Source organism: Medicago truncatula, chromosome 7, assembly GCF_003473485.1.
Source record: "Medicago truncatula cultivar Jemalong A17 chromosome 7, MtrunA17r5.0-ANR, whole genome shotgun sequence".
Taxonomy (NCBI): domain Eukaryota; kingdom Viridiplantae; phylum Streptophyta; class Magnoliopsida; order Fabales; family Fabaceae; genus Medicago; species Medicago truncatula.
Window position 1 is genome coordinate 33,843,680 of NC_053048.1, and position 18,534 is coordinate 33,862,213.

The 18,534-nt window shown below is 31.3% G+C and overlaps 2 protein-coding genes and 1 non-coding gene across 6 annotated transcripts; all 3 read left to right on the forward strand.

Annotated features, from left to right (window-relative positions):
* The first annotated feature begins 3,194 nt into the window (after positions 1 to 3,194).
* LOC11433127 (serine/threonine-protein kinase STY13) lies at positions 3,195 to 6,628 on the forward strand. Of its 4 annotated transcripts, none has more exons than XM_003623528.4 (8): positions 3,195 to 3,355; positions 3,503 to 3,579; positions 3,786 to 4,032; positions 4,399 to 4,531; positions 4,694 to 4,889; positions 5,100 to 5,224; positions 5,422 to 5,580; positions 6,032 to 6,628. In XM_003623528.4, the coding sequence occupies exons 3-8, from the start codon at positions 3,845 to 3,847 to the stop codon at positions 6,320 to 6,322; spliced, it is 1,092 nt and encodes a 363-aa protein (XP_003623576.1). In that variant the 5' UTR covers positions 3,195 to 3,355; positions 3,503 to 3,579; positions 3,786 to 3,844; the 3' UTR covers positions 6,323 to 6,628. The 4 variants fall into 4 exon arrangements, with proteins under 4 accessions (XP_003623576.1, XP_024626480.1, XP_024626481.1 ...); XM_024770712.2 differs by having other exon boundaries at positions 3,828 to 4,032; XM_024770713.2 differs by having other exon boundaries at positions 3,503 to 4,032; positions 4,407 to 4,531.
* A 9,942-nt stretch (positions 6,629 to 16,570) lies between these two features.
* On the forward strand, positions 16,571 to 18,092 carry LOC11433128 (non-specific lipid-transfer protein 1). Its single transcript, XM_024770131.2, has 2 exons — positions 16,571 to 16,981; positions 17,883 to 18,092. The coding sequence occupies exons 1-2, from the start codon at positions 16,629 to 16,631 to the stop codon at positions 17,890 to 17,892; spliced, it is 363 nt and encodes a 120-aa protein (XP_024625899.1). The 5' UTR covers positions 16,571 to 16,628; the 3' UTR covers positions 17,893 to 18,092.
* LOC112416895 (U2 spliceosomal RNA) lies at positions 17,046 to 17,241 on the forward strand. The gene has a single exon (XR_003007405.1). It is a non-coding gene; the product is annotated as a U2 spliceosomal RNA (small nuclear RNA).
* Positions 18,093 to 18,534: the final 442 nt, after the last annotated feature.

The window sequence follows — 18,534 nt, forward strand, 5'->3', positions numbered from 1 at the left end:
ATAAATGGAAGATGTAATTTGAAAAGAGATAAACATAAGGGAGTATAGTTGTTCGAAGATAATTTTCCTTGAATTTGATGGTTTGACCCTTTCTTTTTAAGGGATAGTTTGACCCATTTAAAATTGATGTTTACTTTCATTGTATTTTATTATAAATTGTTTTGACATTTTCACACGCATTAAAAAAATAGTGTTATAACATCAATTGAGGCATAAATCTATAAAACACCAAATTGAGTAGTAAAATGGAAGTATGTTTTACTTGAACATATCTATAATTATCAATTGGAGTCCAGATCTGCTCAATTTATGCAGTTCTCCATTTACCCGGTTCTCTTCACCGATGGATGACACATGGCAACTAAAAATCCGATAGCTAGGATTAAACACATCAATTGATGAAAGCCAGAGAGAATCACTTCCATCCCTGACCCCCAATCATAGCAACTACTCCTCTTCTCTTTTCTCCATCGCTGACCCCAACCATATCCAACTATTCCTCTTCTCTCCACCTGTGATTCTCTTCTCTCTTCTCCGTTAACCTATTCCTTCTCCGTTTCGTTCCGTCGGAATATGTTCAAATCAATGGCAGGGTTCTTCTTTTTATTCATATTTTTCTTATCCATCATCATGATTATTTATAGCGAAAGATGGATGACATAAACGAAATTGCCACTGTTAATAGCGATGGGTTAATTTTATTTCCAATTGGAAAAGGGGATTTTAAGCTATGAATACAGTCTAAAATTTATTAACAGAAGTTATGATATGGTTGAATTTCGAACATCATGTGATGTTTATCAATTTGTGTGATTCTGTTTCCAATTAGGAAATGGGATTGTAGAAGACGATAGAACATAGAGCCAGAACGAGAGCAGAGGAACGGTGGTTGTTACAGTGTGTTTCACTGTGACTTTCATAAATTGATGCTTTTTAATTCTAACTCTCGAAATTTTAATTGCCACATGTCATCCATCCGTAAAAAGAACTGGGTAAACAGACAGCTGCATAAATAGAGTAGATCTGGACTTTTTTTAGGCATATTAATTTATCTATTTTAAGAAAAATGGCACTCATTTCTGACTTTTTTTCACTTTGTTCATTTCTTACCAAGTTACGTTTATTTGGCATATACTCTACCTTTACTTTTTTATTTTCTTTCCTAAATCAGTCACTACTCTTGTTACACACGATTTGCATAATTGAGGAAAGTCCATTTCTTTTAAAATTTGAAAAGGATGTATGTATTATTTAAGCAAGTAGTGTCAAATAAGCATACTACAATATTCCCTTTACTTTTAAAATAAAGGGTCTCCATGTTTTTACTATATAGTTGCGAAAATCTATTAACGTGAAATGCACTTGCATGCAGTTTCATTTACTCTCTCCCTCTCAAATTGTATGACGTTTTGGGCATTTCATATATATTAAGAAATATAATTAATATTGTGTGGGAAATAAATATTATGAGTTGTTTTACAAAATTGTCCTTAATAAATGATATGTGAAATATAAACGAAAGAATTGAAAGAAGAAAGAGTAATAAATACTTAAGGATATAATAGGAAAAGTAACATTAATGTTTCATTGGTATTGTAAAGTGACATACAATTCGAGACAATTTTTTTTCATAAAACGACATACAATTTGGGACAGAGGGAGTATTTTAAAAAATTGACACTCCATACAATCAAATAGTAACATTACATCATGTGCAGATCAACTATCCACTATCGAATTGTAAAAAAAAAAAAACCTATCCATTATCGGGGCAAAAACATATTATTAACATAAAAAAAAAAACCATGAAGTAAGAAAAAATTATACAAATTTACATGGTCTTTTTTTAAGACCACAAGGCGTAACAACACCAATAACTATGTGTGTATTATTTTTTTATACCTTCCTATAAATTATTTTTTGTCAAATACTTAACGTTAGGTATAAAAGGTATTGAGTTAGCAACCGGATTGAATTCTATAAACATGATTCTAGAACTTCTCATTTATCTTATGATACCCCAAAAATCATTAAAATCATGGGTTCGTGCTAAGATTAACTCAAAATTTTCAAAGTTGGAAACCGTTACCAAGTCTTGCATTTCAAAGTTGAAATCCTTGGTTGAGTGCGACATTGAGTATAAGAATTGGTCACTCGTTAGGTGCAACTGTGCAGGGTAACCGACATTAAGTTACTGTAATAATTGGAATTTTTGTTGCATTTTTATTTCATGTCTTATCTATTGTTCTATTTATCTTTCAATAAAAAAAGCTTAGGTTAGTTGGTAAGGACAAAAACAACCTAGATTTCTCTCAAGTGTCCACTATGAGAGATAAGTCAAAATTTTATGCTTTAGTTCAAAATTATACTCATTCAATTCAAAGGGAGTTGGTTAACCGAAGTGCCTCATTGGGTTCATGCTCCTGTTGCCTATAAGGCTAATATTGACGACTCTTTTTATTCTTGCTAATGAATAACTATTATAGGAAGTTTTAACCAGAAATAAAACTGATAAAATGAATAATACTTTTAGGAGAATGCTAACTTATGTCTCATGAACATTAGTCATACAATTTTGAATTGACCACTCTAATTTATAGCTATAATCTTACAAACAATTTTGGTTTTCCACACCGGTGTTAACTTTGAGGTTTACTCTTTGGTGGTTGCTACTTTTATACAAATGAAGATTCACCCCTCCCCAACCTTGTAATGCATTCTTAACAAAGCTTCAAACCTTCTCCGACACTCTAACTAACAACGCAATTTAGTTCATCTTATCACCAAAGTTTTCAACGAATTTTATTATTTCACTCGATCATTTTATCATTTTTTAAGTATTTTTGTCGTCTATCAGATGCTCTACTTTTTGCTGATTGTAGGACCTCCACTAATCCTCTTATTCAACGTTAGCTAAACTCAATTTCCACCAAACAATAAATAATCTATATAAAAATAAAATTGTTATTATATATTTAAATTAGAATATACTACTAGATATAATAATATATTAATATAAACATATTTGTCACGAGGCCAAATAGAGAAGGTGTCCGTACATAGTGCCCCATTCATACATATCCGAATCCGAAAACATCCTCAACTCAACCAAACATCAAGTGATCAAACCATCTCTGTTCTTTTTCCAATGTTCTCCACGTGTCATCTTTTTATTGACTCCCCTTTTTCTTTCTTCTTTTCCTTTTTTCCTCTCACGCACATTACCATTATTAGTCCACACGCACGCACCCATAAACAAAGAACAATATACTCCAAATATCTTCTTCATCAAAATTCACATGTGTGTCTGTTACAAATTCATCTACTTCAACAAACATGTGTAACTAACTCTTTGGTATGTTTTCTCAATTTCTCTGTTTCTATTTTCAACTCTCTCTCTTACTTACCAATACCAATTTTATAGGAAAAATATTTATTTATTAATTAATTTTTTATTGGGTTTTGTTTTTTCTTTACTAATATTATTTTTTTGTTTCTTTAGATGAACTGCACCGAAAGGTCTTGTGCTTGTAACTGAAGAGTTTGAAACAAAGGAGCATATGCTAGCTACTTTTAAGGGTAGGGGAAAGAAGAAATTTATTATGGATTATTATTTTAATGTTCATCTATGATGTAATAACAATAAAGTTTGTATTTTTATAATTTTATTATTGTTTTTGGTTGGTAAAGTTTGAATTTTGAACAAGTTATGCTTTTGGGGTTTCATTTGTGGAAAACAAGATTAAGGGCAAGTTTGTTTTTTGTTTTCTATTTTTTTGTTGTAGCTGAAAATTTTGTGGTGATTGAAATGAGAAATTGGGGTGTAGTTTAAGGTTGTTGCAGAATGAGTTTCAGAGATAGGAATATAGAAGTTGTTGAAGAGAGGGAATGTGAAAAGTCAGTGAGGTCAAATGGGTCATTAACAAATACTACACAGTTTACAATTGATGAGAATCTTCTGGTTGATCCTAAGTTGCTCTTTATTGGCTCTAAAATTGGTGAAGGTGCTCATGGAAAAGTTTATCAAGGAAGGTTAGTTGCAAAGGCTTGTGTGTAAAATCTATTTGAGCTTATTTACTAATATAAGCATCTGTGAGATTGTTTGGGAGAGTTTATGGAAATAGCTTATGACATTCAATAAGCTGTTTTCAACTTGTTTCCATAAGCTCTCAAGTATAGCTTATTTACACAGCTTATATGAAAACAATTTGACTTTATTTTATCATTTATTATAGAAATATCTTATACATAAGGAATTATATGATAAGCGCTTATTAAGTTGTGTATCCAAACAGGGTATTATTTGACATGTCTTGGTTCTTCAATAATAAGATAATTTATATGGTGTTGACTGTTGATTGATTTTACTTATGAACAACTGACTTAATAATTTTCCAGATATGTAGATCAAATTGTTGCTATCAAAGTTCTGCAGCGTGGGACTACGTCAGAAGAAAGAGCTTCGCTTGAAAATCGTTTTGCACGGGAAGTTAACATGATGTCCCGTGTCCATCATGATAATCTTGTAAAGGTAAATGCCATTGCAGCGATTATCTTTCATGTATTTATGTAGTTATGTTTTACTGAATACTGTATCTATGTTATACATATGTGGTTGTTGGTTTCCTCTGATAGAAGATAATGATCTCACTGATTTGATTTTTGTTTTCTTACGATTGTTCTTTTTCTGCAGTTTATCGGAGCATGTAAGGATCCTCTGATGGTGATAGTTACAGAGCTATTACCTGGAATGTCGCTGCGAAAGTATTTGACGAGTATCCGTCCTAAACCATTAGACATTCACGTGGCTATAAACTTTGCCCTTGATATTGCTCGAGCCATGGATTGGCTGCATGATAACGGGATCATACACAGAGACCTGAAACCTGGTATTATTACGTATTAGATATTATGTACACCTGATAAATTGTATTTAGACGTTTCGTTATGTATTTCAAGGTTAATGTTAGAACATTGCTATCTATAATAGTAATTGGTAGTAGTTTTTGGCATTAATGATAAGTTAAATTGAGGTATATACCGATGAGTTTACTTCTAAACTTAATAAGTGTTATGTTTTTGAAACTGTCACAATGCAGACAATCTGTTGCTTACAGCAAATCAGAAGTCTGTTAAACTAGCAGATTTTGGTCTTGCAAGAGAAGAATCGGTGACCGAAATGATGACTGCAGAAACAGGAACTTACAGATGGATGGCACCAGAGGTATGCTGTCTTTTATGGAACATGGTTTTATTGTTACAACAACAGCCATCCAAAAATGTGCCCAGAGGGTCCAATCAGGATGACATTTTTTCGTGCTTATAATGCATCATTTAACCAATTCTCGTATAATCTTCGCAATGAAAATGTTTTCTGGATCCATATACTTTCTTTTACGACAAGCTCATTTTTTTTTGCAGTTGTACAGTACTGTAACGTTGCGCCAAGGAGAGAAAAAGCACTATAACAACAAGGTTGATGTGTATAGCTTTGGGATTGTTTTATGGGAGCTACTAACAAATCGCATGCCTTTTGAAGGGATGTCCAATTTACAGGCTGCTTATGCTGCTGCCTTCAAGGTATTAAATTCGAAATAACCGAGTGTTTATTCATCAATCTGGACCGTACTAGTTACATACAAGTTGTATACAGTAAACTTTAAGTTTGAACTAGGGTTGCTGTCCTAACAAAATGTTTCTGCAAATTTCTCTACTATGATTTGAGGATAGTTGCAGTAGACCTTATTCATGTTATGCATGTCGTTGAAGGATTATTGGGTCTTGTTAACGAGTGCCCCCGGGGCACTCTTTAAGCATCCCAAATTTAGTAATCATTCTTTTAAAAAGTCAACTATTACAATTTCCAATGCATTAAGTACACAACTTTTCGTTAAAAACTTACCATTTAAAGTGCTTAAAGAGTGCCCCGGGGGCACTCGTTAACATTAAAGTTAATATATTAGTTTGCACACTTTCAAAGAATTTTTTTGCAAGTTGTTAATCATGAAATGGTTTGAATTTGAGATTGCAGCAAGAGAGGCCGAAAATTCCTGATGATATATCTCCTGATCTTGCTTTCGTCATACAATCATGTTGGGTTGAAGATCCTAACTTGAGACCAAGCTTTAGTCAGATAATCCGGATGCTCAATGAGTTTCTCTTCACACTTTCACCACTATCTCCTCCCTTACCAGAACCCGATAATGAACCTAAGGCGGCAACAACAAGTAATAATGGTGCCATTACTGAGTTTTCTGCCCGGAACAAAGGAAAGTTTGCTTTTCTTCGCCAGTTATTTTCTTCAAAAAGGATAAAAAACTAACAGTAAGTGCTAAACCTTTTACCATTTCGTTTTGCTACAGTATATAAATTTTAGTACATTCATTGAGTAACCTCTAAGGTGACAACTAGAAAGGTTGTAACAGTTTCCACAAAAGAATAGAATGTTGTTTATAGACATTTTGAAAGAGCAAGGAAAAAACAAAAAAGGATTGTTTACCATATCTAATTGATCTTGTTGTAAAGGAACACATTGGTTTAGACATTTCCCGTGTTAAGAATTAAACTTTATTTTTAGTTGAGTTATTCATTGTAAAGTTGGTGTATGCAAAGGGTGTTGAAAGGTTAAGCTTATGCATGATTGGTTTTCAATGGTCGAAAAAATGACGCGATGCATAGTATGCTAATGCTGTATAGCGTTGATTCGGCGTTTTCGGACAGCACATGCAAAACAATACAATATAGTAACATAGTTACAAACAGTATTTTGATGTGTTACTCCATCTGTTCCAAAATAAGTTTGTCTTCGGTTTTTTTTCACGTCGATTAAGAAAAGTTATAAATAAACTAAAGAATGTTGTAAGTTTACAAAATTATGCTTGATGAGTCCAATTGACCTACTGGTTGTTCTCCATTGGCATATTGATGTAGTTATTGATGATTTTTGACTTTTGAATGGTATGGTCCTTAGAGAAGAAGATATTGATTGATGCATTATTGAGCTAGAGATATTTATGACCTTAGTTTTGTATTTATTTATCTTTAGCATTTGGCTTAAGTGCATTTTTGGTCTATGCAGTTTTAAGAAAGAATGGATTTTTTATCCTTTTATTGTATGGTTTCAATTGCTTGTTCTCATTCTTTTGCTTTTGGTTTAAGGGCATTCCCAGAATTATAATTTGAAAAATAGTACTTCTATTTTGTACAATTGAAAGAAAAGGAAAAAGATCACAACCAAAACCAACTTTTTTTTTTTTTTTTTTGTAAAGTCAACCAAAAGAAATTTAATACATCTTTTGTGGCTACTAATTATCCACGTTATCTTTTACAAAAACATCAAGACAAAATATGCATCTTTTGGACAATAGTGCGATCTTGATAAAGCTATGATTTGTTTTGATACTTGTATATATATTTTTTAAAAGAAAATACCTGTTTGAACAACTAACCACCAGTGTAAGATGGACTTTGTACATGTCTAAATACCTAAGGTCAGAATTCACCTTTACTTTTTCTATAAGAATGCACCTTTTTTGTTGTTGCAAATAGTGCTACCCCTAATTTATATCCACTGCTTTTTCAATTCTAACCTTATATCTTGTCCTTTTGTGTCTAGTTGGCCACTTGTGCATCATAACATTCTCACATTACAATATTGAGCATAATTTATTATAATTATTTATTGTCTAGTTTCATCAAGCACTAGTGGCAACTTTCTATTTTAAATTACAGATTTACATAGAAAGCAATTCTCCATTTTCATCCACCTTACTTTAATTACATGCTTTACGTCTTCCACTATTTTTCGATGAATTTGTTTTTCTTTTTGGAAAAAGCCAAAATGATATATAAAAAATTGGCATAAGATATGCCAAAGATATGATTGACATTGCCATAACAGGCCTCAAACCAATACAAAAATGTTTTCATACTTTTTTAGGGGGGTGTTTTCATACATAAACAAAGGCAAAGATTACGAAGAGTAATGATATTTGTGTATCGTTTTTGTGACAAGTTTTGAGATAATTTTCTTCTTTATTCTTATTGGTAAATAACACTAGAAAGAAAAAGAGGAAAAGAGAGAGTAAAAACACAATCAGAATATGAGAGAGAGTTGTCTAAAAATTATTACAAAATAGTTGTAGAAATATCATTTATCAATTAAGAAATGACATTACAAGGTTTAGATCTTGAGTAGTGAGGTTGCTGCAAGAGGACGTGTACAATGAAAGAGAAGATGGTGATGAAGAATACACTTTGAGAAATCTTAAGCGTTTGTTTTCATAATAACATTTAGATTCGATTAGTCCCCACAAATCTATGTATATTGGATGCAAGAGGGTATACTACTGAAACACCTTCATAATACTTTAGAAATTTTAAAGTTGCACACAATTCTTTGACTAGTTTGGAATGTGATGAATGGTAAAATAAAATTCCGACTAAACTTTGAATGTCATGGGGGTGGTGAACGATGTTATAGGGTTATTTTGAAGTTTATTTTTGGGTAGAAATTCCAGTCCTCCTTGTCTTTATTACCATTTTTGTGTAAGTTTAGGTGATTCTTTTAGTTTTTCTCCTTGCCTATAGTTTTGATCTCTTATATGGTTTGAGACTTGAGTACCTGTTGTACTTCATTTCTCGGCTGGGATCTAGTACTACTTGTATTTATGTCTATCGTTCTTCAATAAAATTTTCAATTTGTTGTTAAACTTGTCTTTTAGTAGTAGTTTATAGAAAAATATTTCGTATTCTTGCTCTCATGCATCAAACAAATATATCATATTATCATTCAAACAATGACACAATTGTTGTCTTGGCTCAATGGTTGATGTAACATTCCCTAAATATTTGTTCGGTTTAACCAATGCATAATAGAGTTGTTTATCTTTACTAATGATAATATGTTGTTTAAGAGAGAACACAAGATTCGAACTTCAAACATACCACTTCCAAACAATTGCAAACTAAATAAGCAAAATCCTTGTTTAAACTCTTCCGCTAGAAATTAAATTATGGAACTATGTAAAGTGTCTCCAGTCTCATTATATAAAGTTGTACTTCCTTCGGTCTCAATTATAAACAACATTTTACTTTTTTCGCTTCATTATTTGATCTATATTATAAATCAGACACGTAGTTATTCAAAGAATGTAAAAAATAATTTTTCTCCTTATAATTGAGATCGAAGAGAGTAATAATCCCATCCACAAGTTTTTTCAATAAATATAGCATTCAAAGAACAAATGAGATGTTTGTTCTACTTGATCACACCCACAGACATAATTGTTGGAATTGAGGAACACCAATAGTTTTTTGTTTGGGTTGGGATTGCTTATAGTAAATCTATTTTAATACATATTTTGTCACACTTCCAAAAATAGAGAAAATAAACACCTAATCAATCATATCGACCACTAATATCTATGGTCTAGCGATTTTCATGAACGAAAACAGCTAAATACAACATCTAGTTTGCAATAAAACCCCTTCAACACAACATCAATTTTCAAGAGCAGGTTTCATTTGATTTCACTAGCCATCATCATCAATATAATTAATAATTTTAATTAACTTATTATATGATGGCTAGCACAAATGTAGTTGCACTCATAATATGCATAGCATTGTGTGCACCATTACTATCTATGGCTATGGCTACAGCTACATTTCCTTGTTGTGACGTGAAACCTGCTCTTGATGCATGCAAAAACTTTGCCATGCATGGTGGAGCCTGTGTCCCAAAAGACTGTTGTTATGAAGCTTTGAAACTGAAAAACAATATCATCGACAGTCATCATCATACCATTGCTGCTTGCCATTGCATTCAAGATGCTGCTAAAAAACTCCCTCATATCAATGCTGCCGCTTTTGCATCGATTCCGGAAGGTTGTGGAATTCTCCTCCCCTTCAATTTCAGGCTCGATATGAACTGCGAAAGGTACAATATCTTCTATGATTAATTATAGAATAGCGTTGATCAAATGCATCGAATAATCATATTAACTTAATTTTTTTTACTATATAAGCAACATTAAAATAATTTAGACATTAGTTGACGACAAATAATTTATCTGATAGCGAATAAACTTAGTTTTGATAATAAATAAATCAGTTGACGGTATCTAAAGTTTTTAATAAACTTACGTTAAAAAAAAATTAATGTTAAATTAGATGATAAATATAAAATGATATACAAGAAGCAATTGAAATTGCAATGTCGAGCCTCCTTTGTGGCTCAGGATACCTACGGACAACAAGACGCAACCGGAAGCAGCGGGGCAGAGAAAAGTGGGTGAATTTGACGCGGTCTTGTTCGCCGGGAAGGACTTTAAGAGAGGAAGAAAGCTAAAGAGTAGATCAACAAATACAATTGTCGTTATTAATATCAATAACAATTCCACAAACAATTCCACAACAACAGAGAGTTCAAGCAGTAGGATGCATGGCTCTTCGTTCTTAATGGTTCATACATTTCTTGTAGCAATTGTGGAGGCTCTGATCATAGCATTTCACAATGCTTAAATATCTTCGAAGTCACCCTATAAGCTAGAAAAAATACACGACAAGTTAGTAAGCCAAGTTTTTTAATTAATAAATGAAACCCTAGTTTGTAAAAATTCATTGTAAGCTAGCAAAGTTTCCTGGTCAAATAAGCTATAAGTTATTAGATAAGATTTTTCCAATTTTAATATGTATTCACTTATATTTATGTGAAGATGCATACATGTTTAAATATAAATGAGTCATCAAAGATTATTAATCTCAAATTCACTTGTTGATATTTTACTTATGTTGCAGCTTGTAATCAAAAACTTGATCGGTCCAAGTTGTATGATGCTCCGGTGCCTTCAAACAAACTTATTATTTAAATAACACCAGTTGCTTGGTTGGGAGTATGTCTTGTACTTGGAGGATTTTGTATTTGGTTTATTTATGATTTCTGGAGCTTTTTATGTATGCTATATTTTGGCAATCAATAAAAAAAAAAAGTTATCATTTTAAAAAAAAGTTATAACTCCACCTATCCCTTAGCGTACGTCTCCGGCTAAGGTTAACGACGCGAGATGCATAGAAACAACTGACTTTCGATGCATCCGTGACAAAATAGTCGATTGTTTTTATAGCATAAGCTCGAAAAGTTATACATGAATATAGACCTACCCGCGATATCTTGGGCGATATAATACATATACATAATTTAAACCATATCCTTTAGATATCAAGACTTACTAGGCTTTGACTAAATCAAAAGATCAATTGCGGAAGACTACATTGTTGATAAAGTATTAAGAACATATTTAAACTAAAATTATATTGAATGTATAAATCATATACAACCAACAAGATTAATAGTACTACATAGATTTATAGCTATTTTCATCTAATTCCGCCCCTGGCAAAATGCAACATTTCTTGTAGTGAAAAAAGGAATACTCTCTCCTCTAATTTTCTCTTTCCTCTTTGTGTCTCAACCTTTAGATCAATCCAACAATCCAGAATTGCACAAGACAGATAGTAGGATGTTAACGGAAAGGAGGGGATCACATCCCTAAGGATGGTACAAAGTGGTATGCCACCTAAGTATGTATACCTATCACCACTCTAGTTTTTTTATCCATGAGAAGCATAACTAACACAAAAGAGTTGATAGATGTTGAGGAAGCATCAACAAACTTGTCTCCAAACTTCTCTAGCCCTCTCTCTGATAGATGTTGGATACAAATGGCTAATGAAATTGAAATTGAACCACCAATTTGTGTTGAACAAATTTTGATCAATAAAATGTTATAAATTTATTAGTCTAAAAAAAACTTGGTCACACATGTGGCCTAGAATAAATCGTAATATTCATTGAGCAAACAATTGAAATTTAGAAAAGCAAAATCAATTAAGGGCTAGCTGGTTCGAGGTGTTTTATGTTTGAGCATTGCTATATATATCTTAAGAGAATGTGTCCTGAGTGGATCACGAAACAGCACTTAACCAGTAAACTTACTTGCTGGCCGAAAAACATGGGAGGTAATGAGCCAGTTTTTTTGGCTGATACATGGAGTAGATATTGTGAAGTTTTCGCTCGATTTCTTTCGCTAAAAGTAGCAATTTCCTTTATGTTTTCACCGGCACCATGATTTTTTCGCTAACTCTAAGTTATGTGTTTTGTCGCCTGTAAAATACTAGAAATGCCCTAGGAAAAAGAAAACAACTTACGTGCGTCTCTATACAAACTTTTTTATGGTTGGGATTTTCTGTAAGAATCAACTTGCAACCATATTAAGAGAAAAGGAATTGACTCGATTGTGTGTGTATTTGAGTATTTAACGTGATAAATTGTTTGTTTTTGGTGAGGTATATAATAACGAGATAAAAATTAACGTGATCCACTGCCTCTTTACATTTATGGAGATTTTTTATTCACCAGTAGTACTTGAAACTTTAATTGTAAATAAATAGCAAAACAGAAACCGTGCAATATTCAATTTAGAATTCTATAGCATCCTTGTAATGGCGCAACGTCTACTTTCACATCAACCGTCTTCATTCCTTACTATAGAAAGTTTCTTTCCACCATTAATTCTCATAGTTCATAAAACCGTAAATAATAATATAAAAATTATTTGCTATAAAAAAAACTTACAAATCATATATATAGAGTTGTGTTGATGTGAATCTCGTTTATATTCTAAAGCTGCGTCAGAAAGCTATTACATCTATTTTGCATATATTTCTATAGGTTTTTAGTATGACTACACCAATATGGAATAAAAGGATGATTCGCTAGACAAGCTTAGCATGGTGAAAATGAGCCAAAACATAGAGTTTCAGAATGAAAAGCCAAAGGCGGTTGCCACTACTAAAAAAGTAAAAATTAATGAGGGAAATTTAGAGAGGGAAAATGTGAAATCCCTCTAATTCCGTCACTAACTTTTGCGATTAACGAATTTGTGAGGCATTTTATATTTTCCATCACTGATTTCTCTCTCGAATTTTGCTTTTTCTAGTAGTGTGCTAAGAGAGATTTAGTCCGCTAAGCCGAACTAAGGCGATTCAACAAAATATCTGAAGACAATTGGTTTTATTCTCTTTTGATGAAACATCAATTCGCTAGGCAAACTTGACTTCGCCTAGCGAACTTAAGATTTTAGAACCTCTATAATTATAGGTTTAGGTCATTTATGTAGAAACTAACCATTGTAAAATCATCATTTCATAAGAAAAATCATCATTTCATTGTTTATAAGGATTATATTAAAAAATTTACATTTTGTCATAAAAAATAATCAATATTCATTGTTATGAGTAATAAAAATTCTTAAAAATTAAATTTTATTTCGTCGAAGCTTTTGGTAAATAAAATTTAATTATATTAGTTGTAATGATAGAAAATAATTATTTTTCTTCAAAAAAAACAACTCATTTATTATTAATTTTATGACTTGGTGTACCGGTACACCCAAATTTATTGGGTGTACCATAGAATTTGCCATATATATATATATATATATATATATATATATATATATATATGGGTTTTGCTAGAAGACACCCTTTATGAAGGTGTTTTTTAGCAAGTTATCTTATAGGCATTTGCTAAAAGACACCAACTAATTTTTATGAAGGTGTCTTTTAGCAAGTTATAACTAAAAAGTTGATAATCACACCTTGAGGTGTGGATTGCTAAAAGACACCTTCATGTGTGTCTTCTAGCAAAACCCTATATATATATATTTAGAGAGAGAGAGAGAGATAAATTAAAATACAAGAGAGCAGAGCGCAGTGCATGAGTCACCATGATATCCTCAATGGAAATGCTTTTAGGAATAATTTTACACTAAATGCTCTAAAATACACCATCCGTTCTAAATTATAAGTTGTTTTTAGCTATTTCACACGTATTAAGAAATATAATTAATTTTGTGTAGGAAAGAGATATTATGAGTTGTTTTACAAAATTGTTCTTAATAAATAGTATGAGAAAGATAAATAAAAAAATTGAGAGAAAGAAGAATAATAAATAGTTAACTGTATAATAGAAAAAGTAACATTAATTTTTCATTGGTATTGCAAAGTGACTTATAATTTAAGACAATTTTTTTTCTCAAAGCGACTAATAATTTGGGATAGAGGGAGTAATCCCTTGACTCTCAGCAATTTTTTTTCTCTTTCAGAACTTTTCTCATCTTCCTCCCACCCACCTCTACGGCCTAAAATTGGCTTCTAAAAAAACATAAAACAATATTTAGATCTAAAAATAAAAATTTAGGTCTCTTCTTAATCACCAATGGAAGCTTTGAGCAAGCTTAGATCTAAAAATAATAATTAGATCTGGATATTTTTTATAAACATATCTGAAAAAACATAAAATAGATCTGGACTTTTTTTAGTTTGTTGCTTTCTTCTAGGATCCGATTATATTTCTTTATACTGTGATGCTAATTCTTAAAGAAAACATGAACAACGTAATCACAGACCTCTGTATAAAAATGAAAGAGATTAACAAGCATATTGAAAAGATTGGGGTTTCAAGGAATGAATGATTTTGTTTGGGTTAACAAGTTGTTGATGTTGTTGTTTTATGAGTTTGTTATGTTTGTGGCGATGATGGTTGCGTGAGAACAAGAGAGGTTGGAAGCAAATGCTTCTGTTTGGTGGTGGTGGTGGAGACATGGAAGATAGAGGGGTGGAAGATTATTCCTGTGAAAAAATCCAGAGCTAGATGATGAATAAAATACAGATAGACCATGATAAGACCAGTACACCACTTTAATCTAATGGTAAAAAATTCAACTTTCCCATGATGGAAAAAAAACATCACTACCCCAAGCTAAATACCACCCTTTCTCTCTAATAAAATACTTTCAAATCACGGTGAGTTTCTCACCGTCAAAGTTGTTGAATCTAGATCCAACTATAAACAAAGAATTTTTTCTCTCTTTCTATTATATAAGAAAATGAAAAATTACAACAATAGAGATTATCATAGCAGGTGCTTAAATGGACCCCGTATGTACACATCGCTCAGTTTTCAATTTATTTAACGTTATTACTTAATAAACACACGATCTCTCCGATCTCCCCCCTAAAAAAATCTCTCCAACCTAACATCTAAAAATAGTTACTAAATGAGTCACTAAAATAAATATATATCATTGTATATTTAACCAAATCCATTTATTATAATGAAATTTATTAAATATGACAACAAAGAGTGGAGAGAGAAAGACCTTTCTTAGTCACACTTTTATGCAAACACTACTACTAGAAAAAGTAAAATTAGAGAGGGAAATTGGTAACGGAAAAAATAAAATCCATCACAAATTTGTTTGTTGCAAAATTTAGTGACAGAATTAGAGAGATATTTCGCGTTTTTCCTCTCACAATTTCCCTCACTAATTTTTGCTTTTCTAGTAGTGTTAAACACTCAAAGTTTTTCTCTATAATGAGTGTTTTTTTTCTTTCTTTCTTGAAGTAATTAGTAGTTAGAAATTCATTTTTTTAGCCGAATAAATGAGATGTTTGAGGTTCGAATCTCGTTATATAATATCTCTTTTTGGTTTTATGTCTCTATCAATTGAGTTAAAGTCACCGACAATGAGTGTGCTTATTAAATATGATATTAAATAAGTAAATGACCTATTTTTTTTAAATGACAATGAATGACGTCATTGTTGATACTCTAATACGAATTAACATAAATAAATGAAATAAAGACAACATAAAATGTTAACGTGAGAACACTTCTCTCTGTGGCCACAATCTAAATTTTTACAAATGAGTTTTGTTGAACATTGTGAGTAATTAATTATACATATTGTGGTAAACTTTTTTTTGGTGGTGAACCTTATTTTCTTGTTGGTGATTTTGTGGTAAAATCAATATGGGATGAAATTGTTTGTGTTGTTTCATTTTCAAAATACTCATTCAACTCGAAAGTATCTAACTTATCATTTCACTTATACTATTTTTTTCTTTCTTTCTGAGATTTGACTATTTTAGTAAAACATTCACGTTAGTCTTTGATAAAAAAATAAGGAAACCTATTTAGTCTTCGAAAATGAAATAGGAAATAAAATTTGGTTTCTAAGAATCACCAAAAATAAATTAAATAGTCTTTTTTCAAAATATTTTGATCCCTATTTAGATTTTTTTTTTGAACAAAGTTTTTAAATAGGGACGAAAATATTTTAAAACCTTAAATATTTGATCAATTATTTATTTTTTTAACCAATTAAATGGACACTCCAAGTAGTTAATGAGTTTTAGGTAAAAACAAATTGTTTAAAAATATCCGAATTCAAATCTTAACTGAAATAATATTTTACTTGGTTGCTACATAATACAAAGTGTCGTAAATTCTAAAGTACCGATAATGTGATTCCTACCGATAAAAAAGAGATATACGAGTTTTTGTATTGTTGGATATTTACTCTTGAAATATTTTTTAATTTTTTTTGTGTGTAAATTTACTCATGAGATTTTGATGGTGGTAAATCTCTCCTCACACAATAATATGCAAACATTGTGACCAAAGTTGAATTAGTGGTATCTTCTAACTCTATAAATACTTGATCATTCCATTCATCTCCACACACACTTGAATAGCATTTCCTCTATCAAATCTCCAAACCATGGCTAGCTCAATGCTTGTTAAGATTACTTGTATGTCTATGCTATGCTTGGTTTTGGTCATTCCATTATCAAATGCTGGTATGACATGCAATGAAGTGACAGATACTTTATATCCATGTGCTGGGTATGCTACAACACCCGGCGATGACCCTCCCCCTGCAGGATGTTGCGGTGGGCTTAAGGATATAAAAGACAAAGCCACAACTACACCTGAGCGTCAAAGTGTTTGCGAGTGCCTCAAAACCAATGTGTTACGCATACCTGGAGTCAATCCTGATACTGTTGCTGCCCTCCCTGAGAAGTGTGATGTTCCATTACCCTACCAGATTAAAGCTGATTTTGACTGTAGCACGTATATCTCTCTCACTCTCAACCCTCTTTTTTCAATTTCATATACAAACATACATACACACATCATACCTTTTTCGGCCTTTTCACTAAGATCAAATCTAGTATCTGTTCTTATTGGTTTAATATCTGATATGTGGTCTAATGAGTCAAACGATATTAAATTACTTTTTTGAGGGGGAGAAGACACCTCAATAGTTTGCTGTTGGGCTTCTCATGTGTCGCTCATGCGTTGCACTATTGCATGAGCATGTCACACCCCACAAAAAAAATAAAAAATAAAAATAAAAATACTTACATACATTTATATTTTGTTAAGTAAATACCTTTAGATTAATGGTTTTTGGAATGCCCTTAAATTAATTCCCAGGAAAAAAACCTTAAATAAGTTTCTACAAAGCACTTGAAAATAATATGCATTCCCTAACTTCTTATAAGTAGTCCATCAAATAGAGATAATATGTGATCTTCTTAAACAAAACATATATCATATGTTTTATGAGCTACTTAAAAAAAAATAAAAAATTACATGTTATATTTATATGTTTTAGTAACTTTTTTTAAAAGCAAAAATAGAGTGCATAGACATCCCATAGGGATTAAATACCACTTTATTCTCTTAAGCTATTTTAGAAGTTCAATTTGATCCTTTAACTTTAAAACCGGTTAATTTAATCCGTTCACTTATTTTAAAAATTCAGTTTGGTCCCTTAACTTAAAACCGACCTATTTGGGCCCTTAACTTACGCAAGTAATTAGTGCAACTTGATTCTTTAACTTAAGAAAATATACTATCATATACATCTATTGAGAGACCAAATTGCATTGACTTGCACTTTTCATGTATAATAATAACTAATAGATATGTGAAGAAAACTAATGTCATATTCATTTGCTCGTTGCAGGGTAAACTAGTTCAGCAGCTTGCAGGGCTTGTGCTTAATGAATGAATAAGTACTTGGTATGTGGTAATAACCGCAACAGAATAAAGGAGATGACTTAATTTCTCCGATTGTAACCAAATCCCAACTAGGGATCTCTTTACCATGTATTTGAACAGTGATGAAAATAAACTTTGAAATGTTTAAGCTCAAAATGTTTCATTATCTTGATTATTACTTTGAATTAGTTAAATTTTACAGTAATTATCACTACAGAGTGTAACCTATGCGATGAATGATTTTAATTACGTTGAGATTAATATTTTATTTATTATAATAGGTATACTGTAATTAAAATATAAAATAATTTTAGGCAATTTTTTTGAAAATAGTGATATGTAAAAGATTATCAGTTTAATAACTTTATTAATATTGGAGTGAAAAAATAAGGAAAAACAATGGCTATAATAATCTAATTTGGGTGTGTCTAATATCAATCTCTAAATATATCACTATTATTTGAGTTAACTAAATATATTAAACTAATCTAAGTTACCTTATTCAATTTTAGATAAACCTCTACAACATAATTGAGTTTTAGTAACATTTTTCAAAATGTTACTAAATCCCGAAAGAAAAATGTTATTGATTATATCTAATAACATTTGAACAATTG